Raw genomic sequence first — 20,259 nt, 5'->3', positions numbered from 1 at the left:
CAATGGAGATAGCGCAGTGATGCTTACAGCTGCTGCCAGGCAGCGTTGTACAGAGCCACAGTCAATCTCAGCTGAGAGCCCAAGGAAGTGAGAAGAAACAGAACTAGGACAGCTGACTTAAACTGGCCAAAGGATATTCCATACTATATGACATATTGTGGAAGGAGTTTTGAAGGGGGTAGAACTTCATGTAAATCTCTTCCACTACTAGGAGGCTAACTGGACACTGATTGGTAGGTGGTGAGCAATTGCTTTGGCATTCATCATAACTCTGAGGGAAGAAAAGACACATTGCTGACACATTGCAGCCCCACATCCCCCTCTGCCCCCCCACAGCCCCACACCCCCCTGTCCTCCCCGCACTCCCCATCAGCCCATCCCACCTCAGTGCTGCCTCTGTCTCTTCTCTCCTCTCCCCGTCCCAGCGCCGGCCTCCCCCGGCCTCCCATTGGGCAGCGGCAGCTCCGCCGGCTCCGATTGGCTGAGCCGCAGTGGGCGGGAGTGGCCGTTGTGGGGGGGGCAGAGGGGGGTGTGGGGCTGCAGTGTGTCAGCGTCAGGAGCACAGGTGAAGGCAGCTGAGCTGTGTGAGCAGTTGTGTTTGAGTCTGGCTGCAGCTCTCTTAGACCCCACTGAAGGGCTGAGTGCCACTGGGAAAGGATCTCTGTGTGGAGATTGCTTCTACTAGAGGTAGTTCTATCAGACTGTTCTATAGAGCTGTGCAGGGCCTGTAAAAGGAGCTGAGGGGGACTGTAGGGGGGATATGGGGCTGTGGTGGGCCATAGGAGGACTAGGGGCTCTAGGGGGCTGTGAGGGTGTGTAGGGGTTGTGGGGAGCTATTGGAGGATATGGGCAGGTATGGGGCTTTAAGGGGTGGTGTATGGAGAGATAGAGGGTTGTGGGGGCCTTAGGGTGATATGGGGCTACTGGGGGCTGTCGGGGGCAAATATGGGGAGAATATGGAGTTGTAGCAGATTTGGGGGTGTAGGTGTGGTATATATATATCTATATATATAGATCTGTCATTGTCTTCATTCGAAGAAATCTGAAAATTAGGAGTCCCAGCTGATAGTAAAGACTACCCAGAGGGATGGGATGACCATATGGACTGTAATGAGGATGCATTAGAATGTGTGATAAACACTGTAAAGCAGTGTTGCTCCGGGAAATGGCCCAATACGACACAGAAGCAGCTTTAAATATCTTCCAGTCACAAGCTGTTCATATCTAATGTCTGTTTTACCCAATGTTTTCCAGTTCCAGAAGCAGAGGATGCCTTTATCAACAAGCAGAAGGTGCAGAAGGAGGTGAAGGCTGCACCAACAGAAAATGCCACGCTGAGCTGTGAGGTGGCCCAGGAGAAGATGGAGGTGAAGTGGTACAAGGAGGGGAAACTGATCACCTGGAGCAAGATGTTCAAGGTGGAGTCAGAGGGCAAACAGCGTCGGCTGGTGCTGAGCCAGGTGGAGAAGAAAGATGCAGGGGAGTACAGCTGCGAGGCTGCTGGCCAGAAACTCACCTTCAAGATTCATGTCACAGGAAAGACAGGTGTTGTCTGAAATACAGCAGAGAACAGTCAAGTAAAATCTAGTTTCTATTATACAGTGATCCAGTTGCAGTAGTCTGTGCTGAGGATTTTTCCCTATACTTGATTGCCTGGGTTTGTAGAAAGTATTTGGTTTTAGTATGGCACAACGACCTGTTTCAGTCTGTCTGTAGAACAATAATTACTGATATATGTACAATGGAAGCAATATTCAAGATATTATTCAAATCTCTCCTGTGCCTGAGATCCCAAACTGTAATTCCTGTTCACCGAAACATTTGACTAAGATAAGTATGTGCAGTGAGGCTGGAGTGCATGTTGTACGTGCAGCCTTCCATGGCAGGAGAAGCAGGAACTTCTCCTAGTAGTACACTGCCTTTTTACTATGCCTTTATGTTGGAGGCTGCATCTGGATAGGTGAGTCTGCTACTCACAGTAAGAGACCTGGTAGAGCTGACTATTCCCAGAGCTCAAAGTAAAATAGATATCTGCAAATCACACACAAAGAACAAAGGACTGCGTTGGTGAGCATATTTCCTTTGTGCCTTTGACAGTCACAGTTGTGGCAATGGTGGAGGCCATGAGGAGTCTGTTCAGGAAGCCAGGAGTACTGTTCTGGGTCATGAAAAGGCAGCCAGTGGTTTGACTATCACATGTTTATGTGTTTTGATGTTTCACAGTGGGTCTTAAGTAAAAGGAACTCAGGTTTTGGTTGCCTGCAGGACAGATGTTCTTTTGGGTTCAATATGTTTGCATAGTGACTTGCAACCATGGGACTGGTGTTCAAGGACCCTCTTGGTTCCTTCAGTTCCTAGGTTCTTTCTTGCCTAGATTTGACACTTAGTTTCAACAGAAGAGCTGATATTCTCTAGTGAAGGCTATTAGTTTGGGCACAAGTGGTAACCTAAACCTGTTCCAACCGGTATATAAAGACCTGCAAGATGCTCACATGTCAGTCCCTCAGTCAATACTTTTTCTTTTCTTCCCTCAGAGCCAAATCCTGTGTTTATAAACCAGGAGAAGGTGCAGAAAGAGGTGAGTGCTGCCCTGACAGCAAGTGCCTCCCTCAGCTGTGAAGTAGCACAGGAGCCAAGCGAAGTAAAATGGTACAAGGATGGAAGACTGCTTGCCTCCTCCAGAAAGTTCAGAATGGAATCTGTGGGCAAAACACGGCATCTGGTTGTGGAGCAGCTGGAGAAGAAAGATGCTGGAGAATACATCTGCAAGGCTGCTGGCCAGAAGATGACCTTCAAGTTGGAAACAACTGGTGAGCATTCGCTTTGGGAGCACTAAGCAGCTGTTTATGTGGCTTAGAGGAAGAGGAAGTGAGCCATGCCAAAGGGAAGGTGGTGTGGTGCAGGAATGCAGTTGAGATCAAACCCAGCAAACGTTTCCAGATTGATGAGGAAGGGGTCAGAAGAACTCTGGCAATAAGAGGGATCCAGGCTGAGGACAAGGGAGAGTACTTCTGTGAGTCCAGAGATGACAAGAGCAGCATTAGCATCACCCCCAAAGGTATGTCTCTGGAAATGAAGGCTGACAGTGTGGAAGGATCCTTGGCTTCCCTCATCAGCCATTAAAACACTGCAAAGCTGAGTTCATTTGTGTGTTTATGCTGTTCTCTGTGTTAAGAGCCAAGTACAAAATTTCTTTCTCTCAAAATAACTGTGGAACAACTGCTTCTGAAGAGCACAGCAGTTAAGTGGGCAAATCAGCCTTCAAGGCTGGAATTAAGCATCCCAAATGTAAGATGGGATTTTTTTTACCCCTTCTTTGCCTCTTTTCTTCTTGCATCTTTGTAGATGCAAGGAGGATCTCCTCTACAGACAGGGGATGTGAGTGTGAGTTATGGTGATCACTTCCTGCGAGTCATAAAATCTGATGCTTCCAATGAAATCATTGACTCTGTTGGCTCTTTGAAGGTGCTCAAACATAAACGAGCTCATACACTTAGGGACACATCTTTTATGTGCTCCTAAGTGGTTTCTTCTTCTCCATCAGCTCCCAGGGTGGTGAAATTTGTTACGAGCCTCAGCCACGTGGCTTCTGAAGAAGGCAAAGAGGCTGTGTTCAAGTGCACTGTTTCTCCCAGTGATGCTGTGGTCACCTGGTTCAGGAATGGTGTCAAGATTGAAGCCAGTAAGAAACTCGTGATCTCACAGAAGGACACCAACCACAGCCTCACCATCACCGATCTGACACTGGAAGATGCAGCTGAAATCTCTGCCAGTGCTGAGGGCGTAGAAAGCACAGCCAATCTCAGAGTCCGAGGTAAGGGGCTGTAATGCCTCATTGATAGGCTGTCACTGGTGCTGTGGTTTGTGGGTTTCATATTGCCTTTCCTCTGGTTATGGTGACGATATGGAATTTTGCTTCATTAAGTAGGGTTCCCCTGAATGCACTGGCACTGGAACCACCATTTAAATTCTTTATAAAAAAACTGTTTTGTGGATTCTCTGTGTTCTTACTGTTATTTCTTCACATTGATCAGAGGCCTCAGTCTCATTCAAGAAGAAACTGGAGCCTAAAACTGCTGAAGAGAGAGAGACACAGTGACCCTGGAGGTAGAGCTGAGCAAGCCTGCAGAAGTCAAGTGAATGAGGAACAGCATTGTATTGAAGGCCAGTGAAAAAACAGAGATCATAGCTGAGGGAACAAAGCATATCTTGATAGTTAAGGACATCTCCTTTGCAGACAGGGGCTTTTACTGCTGCAAGAGTCCTGACGACAAGAGGCAAGCCAAGATCAATGTGGAAAGTAAGTGGAATGATTGCAAGGTCTGTAAAGACACTGGATGTGATTTGAACTTGGATTCAGGTCTTCTCTATTATCACAGTGGCTACTGCCAGCCCTACATGCCATGGGGGCAGGGAGACACAGCCCTGGGCTTGGACACCATTGTAATGCTTGAAATAAGGTGAAAGAGAGGGCGGTCTTCCCAGCAGCCCTCAGCCATGTCATTGACATAAGCTCTTAGCTGATTCTCCTCTGGAATTTCTCACTCTGGTGCAGTCTGTTTTTCTTCATCTGTAAGGCTATTAGCAACCTATTCCCTGCTTATCCATCTGTTCTTCTCTACAAAGCATGTCTTTCAAAGCATCTCTTTATAAGCAGTCAGAGTTAAATGAAAAAATAAAAATAAAAACACAACAGTGCATCTATCTATGGATGCTTTCCTTTCAAGTAAGCTAACGGTGTCTCAGCTGTAACCCTGTACTTCTGTCCTATTTCCTGCATCCTTTTGTCATGTTTGCTACGGAATGGACAAGGACAGAATTGAAGGTCTATCTGATTTTTGTCTACAAAGCCCCTGCCACCAATTGCTGCTGTGTAGGTCATCAACAGGTACTGAAAGGCTTGATAGCAGGCTTTGAGTACATAAAAGGCTCTTAGAAAGTGGAAGCAAACAATCTGTTCTCTGTGCAGAAATAATGGACTTCAATTGCAATAACAAAGATGCAAGTTCTACAACAAAAAAGCTTTTTAATGGTTGGATGACTGGATAAGTCATTTGGAGGGGCTTTGAAGCCTTCACTGTGGGTTTCAGGAAAGGTTAGTGAAATATCTGGGGCACAAAGAGCTGAGCATGTCCTGGAGCAATGGAGAAGGGCTGGATGATTTTTGCGGGTATTTTCAGCCATAGAATTTTGTGTTCTGGTGGTGTCAGTACATTCTGTCGTACAACATGGACGGGTTGGTTTGTTGCATTGGTTCAGACTTTTGTACTAGGAGTTCAGCAGTGGTTAAAGCTCACACTTCTGCAAAGTAAACAAGCTCCTGCAATTCGTCTCTACTCTGTTTTAGCTGTGGATTAGCTTGACAGTTCCCTTCCATAAGCTTTATGGTTCCCTTCTGTAAGTCTACTCACACAGACTGAGTTGCTTAACTTGAAGTCTTGCTCCAGGATTTTGAGCATATTATTAGCAAAAATATCACAAATAATTTCACCAACAATTCTCCCCACCTATATGTAGCTTTCCTTTTTTTCACTGGAAGGTTTTACACTGGCAGATAGGGTGGGCATGTAGAAACAACCTCACCTTAATTCTCACGAAGCTCTGATTTCTCTGACTGGCCTTTGTTTTGTGATTCTGCATGCATGCCCTGTAGCTAAAGCCTGGATGTCTTCCCCAACACCTTCAGTCTCCCATCCTTACTTCAGTTACTCCATTGCAAATCTCTCTGCTAGTCCAAGAGAGTTTTTATTTTACCCCTGACCTTTAACTGAGTTAGTTCCATTAAGTGGCTGAAGCCCTAAGTGATCCAAGGTGAAGCATGATCCAAACTGGAATTTAGCTAATTGTAGTAGGGAATCCAAGCCTTAATGAGACGAGTTATTTAAAATATGTGTCCTCCATGTAAAACAGCATTGAATTCTTGCCCTGGTTTATGATAGAAGTGAGAGTTTAACAGCAGAAGTCTGAAGTTATGCTCCATATTCCTCATCACTCAAGAGAATATTTGAATATATTAATTTCTTTGGCTGTGTTAGAGCTCATAATGAGATAAGCTGATGTTCTTTAAATGCTCGGAGTCTAGCAATGTGGGGAAGTGGACTGCTATTTGCTGTTGAGCTTTAGGCTAAGAAGCCTATATTAGAGAACCGTGGACTTCCCCTTTCACTTCCCCTCTCCTCTCCTTCTTCCTGGACTGATCCCTCATGGTTTGAGAATGATTTCAGAGCAAGGTAAATGAGGAATAGCCATGTGAAAACCTGTTGTTTTATTGCACTATAAAAGACACTTATTCAAAAGACAAGTGTGTGTTCCAAGCTTAAGTTTGCAGGAGATCCTAGAAACAACTCAGATGCTCAAACCTGTAGTCTGGCTGAATATTTTATTGTCAGTTCTGGTCAGGAGGAGATGCTTGAGTAAGACAAATAAAAGGTCATGGGTAAGTTGGTCCTTCTTGTGATATACTTCTAGGCTTTCATCAGGGAAAAGCTTAATTAGTCCAAATAATTATAGGAGAAACCACACCAAGAACATGAGAGTGAAATTTCAAATGACGTGAAGGTAAATTTTACCTCGTTCTGCCATTCCCCAAATGTTTGTTTCCTTATGACAAGAAGAACTTTGCAAAAGTAATTTTTTTTTCAGTCTTGTGTGCAACACAAAAAGGGGTAAAATCTAGGAGACCACCTGAAATCTTTTTTCCATCTGGAAGGATCGATTTAAGAGCACCCATGGACCTGGTTATGAACAAGATTTCTTCTTTGCAAAGGCTGTTGCTTAATTGGCAGATAGTGTACCTGGGAGAGGAAGAGGGAAGAAACTTGTTTTGGAAGTCCTGATGCTATTCAAGCATTCAAGGCCAGGCTGGATGGGGCTTTGTGCAATCTGGTGTAGAGGGAAGCATCCCTGCCTACAGCAGGGGGTTTGGAACTGGATGATCTCAAAGGTCCCTTCCAACCTAAACCTTTCTCTGATTCCTTTGATGATTCTATTTCTCAGATGCTGGTGTGAAATCTCCAACCTCTCCCCATTGTCTTTCAGTGCGGCAGATGAAGCTGGTGAAAGGTCTGCAGCCCCTGGAATTCCCTGAGAAGGGAACTGTCACCTTTTTGGTGGAGGTGTCCCATGAGGATGTGGAAGGGACTTGGCAGAAGGACGGCGTGCGGCTGAAGCCTGCACCAAATATCACGATGGGTGTCCAGGGGAAAAAACATTCCTTGACACTTTCTTCTGTGACCCTTGAAGATGCAGGACTCATTTCCTTTAAAGCAGAAGGCATTAATTCATCGGGGAGGCTCACTGTGACAGGTATTGGTTGGTGCAAGGTGTGATTATCTGCTCCTGTCCCAGATGACTTGAACAGCAGAACCAGCTTTCCTTCCAGCTGCAAAGAATGTTATGCACTGGGCCATTGCCACCAGAGTATCCCTCAGATATCAAGAGGATTGTTGGAACGTTATTGTCCCTAGCACAAGTAATGATAATGTGCTCAAAACAATAGTTTTTTTTGTTGTTAATTTCAAGCTCTAATAAGCATGGAGAGTAGGCACTGCCTTTCATTATTCCTTATGCCAGATGCTCCTAGAGACCTAATTCCCAACTAAATCCACATCCTTCTTTCTCCTTCTCAGAACTGCCTGTGAAAATCAGCAAACCATTGGCAGACATTAGCATCACTCAGAAGGACAAGGTCACATTTGAGTGTGAGCTGTCCAGGCCCAAGGTAGACGTCAAGTGGTTCAAGGTATGGCATGTAATGGTATTTTCCTTTCTGACTTCTCTGGAAATGAATGAGAGCCTTTAATTTCACTTCCAAGGGATGCAAGTCTGAGCTTTTGCTTGATAGCTTTTGCACTGCTCTCTTTTCTTTATGCTCTTTTACTTGCCCAGATCAGCCCTCTTTGATATTATGTCCTGAGTTCATTTATCAAGTTGAAATGGAAGTTTGTTTTGGGTTTCATGTGAACTCCTGAGGTCTTGCTGTACAAAATATTGTTGGTTGGAGCACAGTCTTGAGCTTCAACTCTAACACAGAAATTCTCAGCCAGGATTTTGTAGCCTTGTTGTGAACTTGGTTTTAGGGTGAAATTTCAGTTTTCTTTGCACGTGACAGTGTGAGAATTTGCTCTGGCCCTTTGTGTACCTCCGCGGTGCTCAGCTGTTCCTTCCCTTACTTGGGGATAATGTCATTTATTCAAGGTGATGTCCAAACGAGCTTGTTAACAGTCCTCCGCAGTGCTTTAAGCTGTCATAGGTCAGCCAGAATTTATGCATGTTCTATAGCCATTCCTACATGTTGAAAACACTGCACTGTGCTTAAGCTTCAACATATGTTCCAGTAAGCACAGTTCCATTAATTCTAGGGGAGTGGGTGAATTAAGCATAGATCTGAAGGCTCCCTTTGCTCAGTGCAGAGATGGAAGGACTCATGGAGATCTGACTTGATATTTTCCCTTGTAGGATGGGAAGGAGCTCCATCAAAGTAAAAAAGTGGGCATTACTTCCCAGGGAAATAAGAGAAGTCTCATTTTTCACAAGTGTGAATATGAAGATCAGGGAACATGCACGTGCCAAGCAGCTGAAGACAAGACATCAGCTACCCTAAAGGTTCGTGGTATGTTTACCTGAATGAGCAAATAAACTGAGTTTTGCACCACAGGAAAAAATGCTTCCTGGGCAGTTTGAGCATTTCTTCGTTAGTCCTTTTGGATACCTTTCTCTTTCTTCTTTATGCTCAAGACAGATTTTCCCTCCTTGTGTTGCACTGGTTAAACCCCAGTTTGTAGCTCATCACCAGGCTCTGAAGCATCAGACTGGTTACTGAACACACGGGTCTGCTGTGCCCTGGTAAATGCCACCTGCCAAAGGGACTTCTGAAAGGATGCTTTTTTCTGATTTCCTACTAGATGCTGTCCTCATGTGGCCACTAAAATTTGGTTAGTGGGATCAAAACAGAAGGGGCAGGGAGGGAGAGCTGACCAAGGACTACTGATGGAACAACTATGAATCCTTGGTTCCTCAGGATTCCCTGCATCAGCAGTTGGCAACAGGAGTAAGGGGGCTCAGGAGGACACTGTAGAGTAGTGTGAAAAATGAGCGAAGGGAGTTACTAATTGATGCCTCTTGGAAAGCAGTCTAAGAGTAGTCCTCTTCATAAACTCTCCCCTTGTGTGTGGTTTTATCTTTATGAGGTGTTCATAACAAGTGATGTGTAGATCTCCCTTATCTCATAATGTCTTTGCCTGCCTGCAGTGAATATGCAGGATACAGGATCATATACGAGCTTCTTTGAATTACTGCTCATGTCAGGAGATAAAATCTGCCTATTCTTTGAACTAACACTGGTGAGGGTTAGTTATTCTGGCTACCAAGAGAATGACACAGCAGACTAAACTTTTTCTTTTCCTTCTTTGTTAAATGCCTTTTCATCCAACGACGTGTCCCATAGAAATTCAGAGCAGTGTTGGCTGAGGGAAGTGGAAATATTTATCTCCTGCGTGTATCTGCCACCCTATTTAGACATGTCCCTCCTGGCAGAGCACAGAGATTGGAGGAGTTGTATTAGGCACAGGAAAAGAGCACAGGGTTGTTTTTTTTTAATATATACAATGTTAGGGTATATATATGATGTTAAGTGTGATGAAGAAAAGGGAGACATTTGAGTTAGCACACTACTCAAGAGTTCAGTCCCCAGCTTTGCCACTTCACTGCTGTACAGTGCTGAGAAAATTACTCCTTACCTCTGAAATTTAGCCATCCAAGTGGTAAAATAGGGATAACAGGTCTTCTTTTAATTAGCTCTTTATTTGCTGTGCGTTAGATCAAGTGCTTAACAAAGCGTCACCATCTAAGTAATCATTCATAGAAGAACTATCACTACTGAGTTAGCCTCTCTCACAGAAACTGTGCTGATCATTATATATATATATAACATATATATATATATAAAATATATTGATCAATATATATATAGATAATATACATATGTGTATATATACATATGTATATATATAATGTGTATGTATACGTATGTATATATATAATGTGTGTATATACATACATACATACATACATACACACATATATTTGTTTGTTTGTTTTCCTCTTTTTAGAGCTGCCTGAGAGAACTGTGAAGCCTCTGCAAGATAAGATTGCACTTGAAAAGCATCGGGGATTCCTGGAGTGCCAGGTGTCTCGTGCCAATGCTAAAGTGAAGTGGTACAAAAAGGATCTTGAAATTCATCCCAGTGACAAATATGAAATTTTGAGCGATGGCGTGTATCAGAAACTCATCATCAACGATGCGAATTATGAAGAGGAGGATACATACACTTGTGATGTTTTTGATGATAAAAGCAGTGCTCATTTCTTTGTTGAAGGTAAAAATAGTAATAATAATAAAATAAAATAAAGGCAGTGGAATGCAGATAGATTTATACAAAAGCCATTCTCGCTTACTTTGAAAACAAAATGCAAATTAAATGAATATTTAAATTCAGAGGGTTTTTTGTTTTCCCAAAGTCCACCGATATTTTTTTTGTTACAATTATAAGGGCAAGAACATCCTGGAAAATGAATTTATCCTAAGTAGAGCCATTACATTTGAGCTACAGGGACCTTTACTAGGAGAAAACTTGTTGTTCAGAGCTAAGTTGCTGTATTTAACCAAAGTAATTATCAATGTCCGTGTTTCATTGAACCTCTATTCCACTTCGTAATGCGAGGAGTTTGATATCGGGATGGGAAGGTCATGGTTTGATTTGGATGTTGGACTGGGAATCAGAAGATCTGGGCTCTCTTCAGGTTGTCAGTCTTATTGTCTGACTTCATAACAACATTCCTTTGTTTCTACTATTTTTTTAATGATGTTTTAAGGCATTTTGAGCTGATAGGTGTAGTGTTCATGTGCAGTAATGCTGACGTAAGTAAGTAGGGTGATAATGTAAGGGTTTTTTACATTCCTTCTAAATCTCTGCTTTCTCTTGTTCCATCCTTCTTAAAGAGCAATCCATTAATCTAGTAAAGGAGCTGTGTGATGAGGATGTGACTGAGCCTGAAGAAGCCAAATTTGAATGCGAGATATCCATTCCTTCTGTGAAACTTCCCAAGTGGTATCTACGTGGGGAAGTCTTACAGGCTGGCATAACCTTTATTATGCAGCAAGAAGGCACCATCCACCAGCTGACCATACCGAAAACCACCACTGATATGATAGGCACCATTCAGTTCTCAATTGTCAAATCCAAATCCACAGCCAATCTGCTCGTCAGAGGTAACATATCCTGGCTTGGTTTACATCATGAAGATGAAGAATTAATTAACATACAGTCTTCCTTCACTGGGGTCGTTGAAATATTGTGTGTGTGTCTGGAGGTTCTGCTCCATTTCCAGTTCAAAGTCGTTGGACACTAAATGAGACAGCTGCATCTCAGTAAAATATGTGTTTGAATAGTTGTGATGTGCTTACTATTCAGATCTAAAGAGCTGTGGTTTTGTCCTTGGCTATTCCAAAGAAGTCAAATCAGGTGAAATTAATTGTATTTCTGAAGTAGACAAGTTTAAGTTTGGTAGCACCTAAATTTGATGCAGTTTGTCATTGATTTCATCTGAAAGAAACTTCCAGGCTTTTTATCAGCTGTTTTCCTGTTGCAGCGTAAGAGTCTCCATTCACATCCTAAAGTACTTGTTATATTTTCAACTCACTCTTATTTGAATAAAAGCCTTAACTGGGAGCAGTTTAATAAGCACAGAACAAGAGCTGGACCTTGCATTTGGTAGATAATATACAGTATTACTTTATAGAAATGTAGTCAATGGCATTCCCTATAGGCAATCGTTTGTTTTATCTTTAGAGTGGTTCAAACAACCATTGTGAAGATGAAATTAATTGGGATGGAATACACACAATAGACTTTCCTCTTCTTCCAATTGTCCTCATCCTTTCTTCTCTTCCACCCCTGTTTTGCAGATTACCATATACAAATCACCAGGAAGTTGGAGGACAAGACAGCTTTGGAACGTCATTCTGTCATCCTGTCCTGTGACTTCAGGCCTTCTCAAAGGTTGTGAAATGTTTCAAGGGCCACACACCCATCGAGCCCTCTGAGAAATACAAGATCAAGAGGGATAAGCATTCAGCAGAGCTCAAGATTCTGATGCTGAAGCCCGATGATGCTGGTGTGTACAAGTGCAAGGCGGGAATTGCAGAGACTGAGGCCACGCTGACAGCTGAAGGTATGAGCAGGGAGGGTGGCCTCTTCCATGTCCTATTTCACCTCAGATTTCTCTTCTTGAGGTTGATTTCTGCCGTTCTCTCCTGCTAACTTTATAAATGTATAATCTTCACTGAGAAGATTACACAAAGATCATCTAGTCCAACCATTCTACCACATCCCAGTATGATTTATAGTAACAGTGGTAACAGTTCACCTTGTTTCCCCACAGCCCGCAATGTAGAAGTAACGAAGCACCTGCAGGATGTGGAAATTGAAGAAGAGAGCTCTGCTGTCTTCTCCTGCGAGCTGTCCCATGATGACGAGGACGTGGAATGGTTCCTGAATGGCAACCACCTTTACACCAACAATTACAATGAAATCAAGAACGCTGGCAATTGCTGCACACTGACAATGAAGCAGGTTAAGCCTGAGGATGCTGGCCCAGTGACAGTGAAGTCAGACAAGGTGTCAGAAAGCGCGCGCCTGAAGGTGAGAGGTGGGTCTGATCACAGCCCTCCTGGATGCAAGAGATGCTAAGGAGCTCCAGTTCATTCTATTGTGCAGCAATCCTGCTTCTAAAGCTCACCTCTCTGGGGTGACAAGTCATCAGGGGCTTTCTTCCAGTGGAAGGTTCCATTGCAGCAGATATCAACGAAGGAGGATGGTTTTGGTGTCCTGCCAAAGCATTCCGTTGCTTTTTATCATCGTTTTACTTAACACAAGGAGAGTTACAAGAGCAATTTCTTTTACTGCTTCAGTAACATGCAGTGTCAATGCTGTTGCCCCAAGGATTTATGACTGCTGGGAGAGATCATTCAGTGTGTGTTTTGCCTCTGGAATGACTAATGACCAGGCTGTGAACAACCTGTGAATGTCCCTGTTTATTGCAGGGGAGCTGGGCTAGATGGCCTTTAAGGGTCTCTTCCAATTCTAAGGATACTGTGATTCTAATCTGCTCTCCCCAGCAATTAAGCTCTTTTATTCTATGCGCTCAGAGTTTGAAGGATTTCCTCTTTCTCATTTCCTTTGCATTTGGTGGATGTTTTTTCCCCAGTATAAACATCTGATGTGTGAAATAGAAGATAGATAAAAGGAGTCAATAAAAGAGGAAAATCAAAAGTGTTCAGCAGCTTATCCTCTTAATCCTGTGGCCTGCTGTATGAGCTCTGCTCCATGTGAGGGCAATGCCAGCTCTCCAGCTTTAGAAGAGCTGCATCCCAATTACTTCATATGATATCAGTCCCACCCAAGGCAATGCAGGCTGTCCCTCCTGTTCCCTGTATTCTCCTACTGATTAGTTCAGAATTCCTTAAAGCGCATTCTGTCAAGAGACATGAAACCGCTTTAGGTTCTATATTGGTGTTGTCAGTACTGGTAAAGATTTATTGATCTCTCCTTAAAAAGCTGAAAGCAACTGGAAATGTCTCAACTTCTGTATCACGTTGTTCTGTTTTGCCTGTTTAATTGCAGAGAAGCCTGCTGTCTTCATGAAGTCCTTGGATGATGTTTTTGGTGAGGAGCGGGGTGTGATTAAATTGGAATGTGAAGTCTATAAAGAGAAGGTCAAACCAGTGAGGAAAAAGGACGGTGATGTGCTCACTTCTGGCAACAAGTATGAGCTGGTACAGTCTGGGAAGACCCTATGTCTCCTTCTCCATGACCTCGAGAAGCCAGATGCAGGTTTCTATACCTGTGATATTGGCACTGATGTTGCCAAGTCAAAGGTCAGCGTTCAGGGTAAGTACTGTGGAAAGTAAAGGAGTGCTGAAAGCACATTCCGTGTGGTCACTATGTCTTACACCTATTCCCCCACGAGCCTTAATAGTTTCTACAATAGAAGTGTATTACTGCAATGTAGCGCAGTGATGTCTGGAAAATTCCCATTGCTTTTGATGTAAATGTGTCTCCTTTTGCCATGAAAATCACCAAACATGTCAAGAATGTCCTGGAAATGTTTCCTTTCTAAACATCCCTAAAATGGAGAAATGGTTTGAACACCAGTAGGGGTAGGATGGTAACAAAAGAGCTAATAGAAACAGTTAATTTCTTGTCATAGGCAAAACCCTTTTTCTCACCCAGCTTCCTAGAGTTGTCCTCTCTGTTAGGTTTTTCCCTCTGTAGCTCATTGAATCTTCATTGTGCTCCATGGACTGAGCTGCTCTCCTTGTAGTTCTTCCAGAGCAAAGCCAAGAAATTCACGTCTCTTTTTTTTTATAGCTTTCTGGTAATTCTGAGTGCAGAATGTCTTAGAGAATACATCAGTGAGGAACGCAGCCATGTTCTGCAAATCCTGAGTTAAAACACCAGTCCTGCTACTCACGTCAGTCACAAATGCCTTTTCTCCATATAAACCTCATACTAACCTATCTCTTATCTTCCAGAGCTGAATATTGGCATTAGCAAACGGCTGAAAAACACTGAAATCCAGGAGGGAGAAGATTGTAGTTTTGAATGCATTCTGTCCCATGAAAGCATTGATGAGTTCAACTGGACACTGAATGGAAGCAGAGTGGAAAGCGGTGGGCGATTTAAAGCTTCTAGCGTGGGTTGGAAATATGCTCTCATTATCAAAAGTGTGACTCCTACTGACACTGGGGAAGTCATTTTTACTGCCCGTGGTCTAACCTCCAAAGCCTCTCAGTCTGTGAAAGGTAATGAGATGGGAGAGATTCTGGGGTCTGATTCCTTCAACTGTCTTCTGATAAGATTGTCGTGAGAGCTAACTCATAATATGGTTAAAGTGAATAGCAACCTTCTACTTGAACCTTGAAGCACTGAGAATTTCTCTTAAAAATAAGTAAAAGGAGGAACCATTTGACACAAATGTGAGAACTACCCAAAGCACTGGGGTAGTGTTGGAAATGGGCATCTCACTCCAGCTTGTTCCATTACCAGTAAATCAGGAATGATCTGTTGAGGGAACTGTGGGAGCAAATATCCTCTAAGTATAAGCTGAAGGGATGGCCTTCACATCATCTAGCTGTACAACAAATTCCTATCTAGAACATGTGCATCTGAGAGCATCATCCAAGGCTCCCAGTGTGATGAGTGGAGAGAAGAAAGAGGCAGTTTTCAGTCATGGTTCATCATCCTCAATTGGGTAGATTTAAGAGAGAATAAATGGTGCCTTGAATTCTATTGTCTGTACTTTGCAGATTACTGCTGGCTGTAGGATGGCCTCTGTTGCAAATGCCTCTCTAACTTATCTCCAGCATGTAGATGCGTGTATTTTGAGAGAGGCATCCTACCCTAAGTGTATGTTACTCAAAAAGCAATGTTTTCTTCCAGAAAAAGCTACTGAGGTTTCAAAACAGCTGGAGGATAAGACAGCAGCAGCAGGGCAGGACATCAGCCTAAGCTGTGAGCTGTCGAAATAGATGTGAACATCAGTTGGTACAAGGATGGCAAAGCAATCAGAAAAAGCCAGAAGTACGACTTGCAGCAGGAGGGAAGTGGGGCCATTCTGATCATCCATGATTCTACCTCCAAGGACAGCAGGGAGTACACCTGTGAGACAGAGGACTCTGAAACAAAAGCCAGGGTTACTGCAAGGTGAGTTGAAAAGCACACTGGGGATGGCATGTAGAGAAGTCGAGGTAAATATCTGCAGCCTGTGGGTGATGTTTTTCTCTTCTGTTTCCTTGGGCGGGATCAGTTCTTAGTTTTCAGAAAATATGATGGATTAAAGTCTTTTCCTTAAAATAATCTGGAAACTGAATGATTCTCCAGTGTGATGTGGATCTGCGCAGCCTGGTCTGGTGGTTGGTGACCCCTTGGCAGGGGCTTTAAAACTAGATGATCTTTGAGGTCCTTTTCAACCCAGGCCATTCTATGATTCTGTGATCATTCTATGATTCTATGATCTTGGGTGTTAGTGAGCCAAGAAAATATGGCAATCTGAATTAGTCTATATTGAATATGTGTAATCTAAACTATATGCAGTTGATCAGATGAGATCCTACCAGCGCATGTATAATGGTATTAAACTTTCCAGATATCTTCTGGAATGATCAAGCCTATGTAAATGGGTGGACTCTGTGGACTTCTTAGATTCTTTGCATCTCTATGTGATGTTCTAGAAGTGAGGGCAAAGGAGATTCAGGACACCTCTGTATGCTTGAGACTTGTTGGGGTAACAAATCCCTTTGTCCCACACCCTCATTCCCCTCTTTTCCTTCCAGAAAAACCTAATTACTTTATCAAGGAACTTTCAGATGTGAAAACTGAAGAAAGTGGAAGTGCAGTTTTTACATGTCAGAGCGAGAAAGCCGCATCCTTCGTCATATGGAGGAAAGGCATTGCTGTGCTCAGGCCTGGCAGGAAATACAAGAGGGCACAGAAAGGACGAGACCTGCAGCTGAGCATAAAAAATCTGGAGAAAAGTGACAGTGATGTGTACACCTGTGACATTGGTGATGCCCAGTCCAGAGCCAAGCTGGTTGTACAAGGTATGTGTGAGAGCCATATGACTGCGCATCCTGTTTCTCCACTCCCAAGACATTATCCTGGTAGAATTTGTACATTTATGGCAGGTCTTTGGGGCTGCAGCTGTCTGGCCTGAATAGCGGTTCACAAGCCATGCACAGAGCGAGCTGCATGGAAAGGGAAAGAACTACCAACTAGAGCAGTGCCATTGAGAACTTTATGTATCATTTAAAAACCAAAAATGCTGATGTACGGTGAGGCTGGTGACCCAGAAATCAGTGTGAACTTTCTATCTCTGACCTTTCTGAGTTAAAAATAGTTCTCTAAAGTTCTAGGCAAAAATTCCCTGATGCAGCATTCTGGGTAGTTGTCACGGTTTAAACAAAAATTTACCTGTGTTCGTGACAGGGGGGCCACAGGCAAGCGAGGTGCTAGAAGGAGCTGAACCTCAGTCCCAGCTACTTCAGAAGCAGCCCAAACCCCCTCATACACGCCTAAGATCTCCTTCTCAGTTTAAGCATAGCGCTCCTCAGACCCTTTATATGCTCGACTCCAAAATCCCAGGGGTCGGCCTTGGGTCTCTCCTGAAGCTCTTTGCCACAAACTCCAAGTGGGACCTTTTTCTCCAGCAGCAGTGTAGATTATGTTTTTCACATCCTGTCCCGTCCGTACTGGCCCCAAGGCCACGGCATGGGCTATCTCTTGTTTTATCTGCTCAAAAGCCTGCTGCTGCTTAGGACCCCATTAGAAATTATTCTTCTTCCACGTTACCTGATAGAGGGGGCTCACTATGTGGCTGTAGTTTGGGACATGCATTCTCCAAAAGCCCACTACTCCCAGAAAAGATTGGGTCTCTGTCTTGTTGGTGGGCGGAGACATAGCAGTGATTTTGTCAGTCACATCTGCTGGGATGTGTCGATGCCCATCTTGCCGTTTTACACCTAAAAACTGGATTTCCTGGGCAGGCCCCTTCACCTTGCTGCGCTTAGTGGCAAAACCATCTTGCAAAAGAATTTGGATTATCTGTTTTCCTTTCTTGAAAACCTCTGCTGCTGTATGGCCCCACACGACAATATCATCAATATACTGCAAGTGTTCGGGAGCATTACCCTGTTCCAAGACAGCTTGGATCAACCAATGGAAATGGTTGGGCTGTGCTTCCACCTTTGAGGTAAACAGTTCCAGGTATACTGAACAGCTCTCCAGGTAAAAGCAAACTGTGACCTACATTTTGCAGCCAATGGGATGGAAAAGTAGGCATTAGCAATGTCAATGATGGCAAACCACCTTGCTTCTTTTGACTCCAGTTCATACTGGAGTTCTATCATGTCTGGTACAGCAGCACTCAATGGAGGTGTGAATTCATTCAGGCCACGGTAATCCAGCGTCAGCCTCCATTCTCCATTGGCTTTACGCACTGGCCATATGGGGCTGTTAAAAGGCGAGTGAGTTTTGCTAATCAATCCCTGATTCTCTAATTGGCGAATTAGCTTATGAATGAGGAGCAATGAGTCCCTATTGGTGCGGAACTGCTGTCTTGTACCACTTTGGTGGCAATTGGTACCACTTGGTCTTTTACCTGGAGCAACCCCACAGCAGAAGGATCATCTGACAGACAGACCAGGTAAAGCTGACAGCTGCTTAACACAGTTTGTGTTAACAGCAGCTATCCCAAAGGCCCATCGATAGCCCTTGGGATCCTTAAAATATCTCATCCTAAGGTCATCAATACCCAAAATACATGGAGCCTCTGGACCAGTCACAGTAGGGTGTTTTTGCCAGTTTTTACCATTGAGGCTTATTTCGGCCTCCAACATAGTCAATTCTTGGGAACCCCCAGTCACTCCATGGATCTATATTGGTTGTGTCCCTTGGTGACTTGAGGGCATTAGGGTGCATTGTGCGCCAGTGTCCACCAAGGCTTTATATTTCTGTGGTTGAGATGTGCCAGGCCACCTAATCCACACAGCCCAGTATAATCTATTGTCCCTTTCCCCGCCCAGGCTGTAGTCAGGGCCCCTCTATTGGTTACCTTGATGGCTTGCAGCAACTGCAACTTCCCCCCTTTTGGGGCATGTAGCCCTGTCTTTCATGTCTCATGTCCAGTTCCACATGTTGTTTGAAGCACCATCTTAGAGGCAGCCTTTATTTCTCCAGCCCACCACTCTCTTGTACCACGAGAGCTCTCCTGCTTCTCGCTGTGATGTGAGACCAAATGGAAGGCCCTGCAGAAGTCTGGGTAGGTGATGTCAGTTGCTGTTCCTTTCCCCAACTGGTGCTGGGAAAAGCAGGGAATGGGACTGGGAGACATCCCGGCGGTGGGATCCTGCCTAAGCAGAACTGAATGGCTGTTCTGATCCATGTATTTTAACCTGAGTGAATCTGACACTAATGAGGGAGGTGAGGGACCTGTGGGAAGAAAATGTATGTGCCACAGTTTGTGGTGCAAGGTGTTCTAGGAGCTGCTGGTAACAGTGCCCAGAAGTCTTCCTTTTTTGACGGGGAGAGGATTAACAAGGTTATTTTAATGAATCTATTTCCTTTCTGTTCATCTTTCATACTACCTCTCAAAAAACTGTCTGTGGATTCTGTCATAGTTTTGTGCTGTTGCTGTCAATATTCTACATCATAACATCATGTGCAGTATGAATCATTAATTGAGGGTATAAATAGTGGAATCATGTACAAAGGAAAAAGGGTTAAAGAGAAAGTAAATTTATGTGTGGATTCTATGCATTCTCAAGTAGTAGTTCTTGCTAAAGAGAATTCGTGTGCACTCTGTGCTTTCATCTGCACAAAGGATCTTGTAATCATCTCTGTCTGTGTTTCTTTTAGACCCAGAGATGGAGCAGAGAGGAACACAGACTTGGGTGGATCTTCATTCAGGAGCAGGGACACGTCATGCTCATCTGAGGTGTCTGGCTGACAGCAAGAGCAGAGAGGTAAGTTTCATAGGGTCGCGTGCCCATTTTATTTTATTTTTAATTCATGATGCATAGAGGCGTTCCCCAGACAAAGTGAGCATTTCTCAACTGGACTTTCTAGAAATGAGCTAGGCAGTGAAAATGGGTTTGAAGCATTCCTAAGAGCCCCGCAAGAGAATGCTGAGAGTTAATCTGGCACCCTCCTTTGGAAACGTCCGTTGTCTGTCAGCTCTTCAGCTGTGCCCTAACACCTCCCATTGCGCTGCCACACCAGGATAGAATTCCAAGCCCACACTGAGTCCTGGAATGTTGTGGTGCCGTGTTGGAATCAGACGTGACCACGTGGTCTTGGCTCCCCGCCTTGTGGGGGGTCATGGTGGACCAGGCTGTTGGCCGTTGGTGATGTCATAAGCGGCTGGAATGAGGGGAGGAGCGGTGCGTTCTGTGTTCCTTTGTGGGTGAGCTAGTGGTTGGAGTGGTTGCTTGATTTGTTGGTCTTGTGCGTTTAGTGTCGTTAGTGCCGTTAGTTAGTGTTGTTAGTTAGTGTTGTTAGTGTTGTTAGTTAGTGCCTTTAGTTAGTGCCTTTAGTTAGTGCCGTTAGTTAGTGCCTTTAGTTAGTGCTTTTAGTTAGTATTTTTAGTTAGTGCCGTTAGTTAGTGCCTTTAGTTAGTGCTTTTAGTTAGTATTTTTAGTTAGTG

The 20,259-nt window shown here is 43.9% G+C and overlaps 1 protein-coding gene, 1 long non-coding RNA gene and 1 pseudogene across 2 annotated transcripts; all 3 read left to right on the top strand.

Annotated features, from left to right (window-relative positions):
* Nucleotides 1-2,484: 2,484 nt before the first annotated feature.
* Nucleotides 2,485-12,291, top strand: LOC146754925 (obscurin-like; annotated as a pseudogene).
* Nucleotides 12,292-13,620: 1,329 nt separating this feature from the next.
* On the top strand, nucleotides 13,621-14,928 carry LOC146754924 (obscurin-like). Its single transcript, XM_085526490.1, has 2 exons — nucleotides 13,621-13,949; nucleotides 14,594-14,928. The coding sequence occupies exons 1-2, from the start codon at nucleotides 13,700-13,702 to the stop codon at nucleotides 14,926-14,928; spliced, it is 585 nt and encodes a 194-aa protein (XP_085382616.1). The 5' UTR covers nucleotides 13,621-13,699.
* A 1,469-nt stretch (nucleotides 14,929-16,397) lies between these two features.
* On the top strand, nucleotides 16,398-19,503 carry LOC146754923 (uncharacterized). Its single transcript, XR_014938520.1, has 3 exons — nucleotides 16,398-16,660; nucleotides 18,795-18,876; nucleotides 19,473-19,503. It is a non-coding gene; the product is annotated as an uncharacterized LOC146754923 (long non-coding RNA).
* Nucleotides 19,504-20,259: the final 756 nt, after the last annotated feature.

This window comes from Coturnix japonica, chromosome 37 (genome assembly GCF_054131305.1).
Source record: "Coturnix japonica strain WE chromosome 37, WE-NBRP24, whole genome shotgun sequence".
Lineage (NCBI taxonomy): Eukaryota > Metazoa > Chordata > Aves > Galliformes > Phasianidae > Coturnix > Coturnix japonica.
This window is presented reverse-complemented; position numbering and strand designations above follow the sequence as displayed.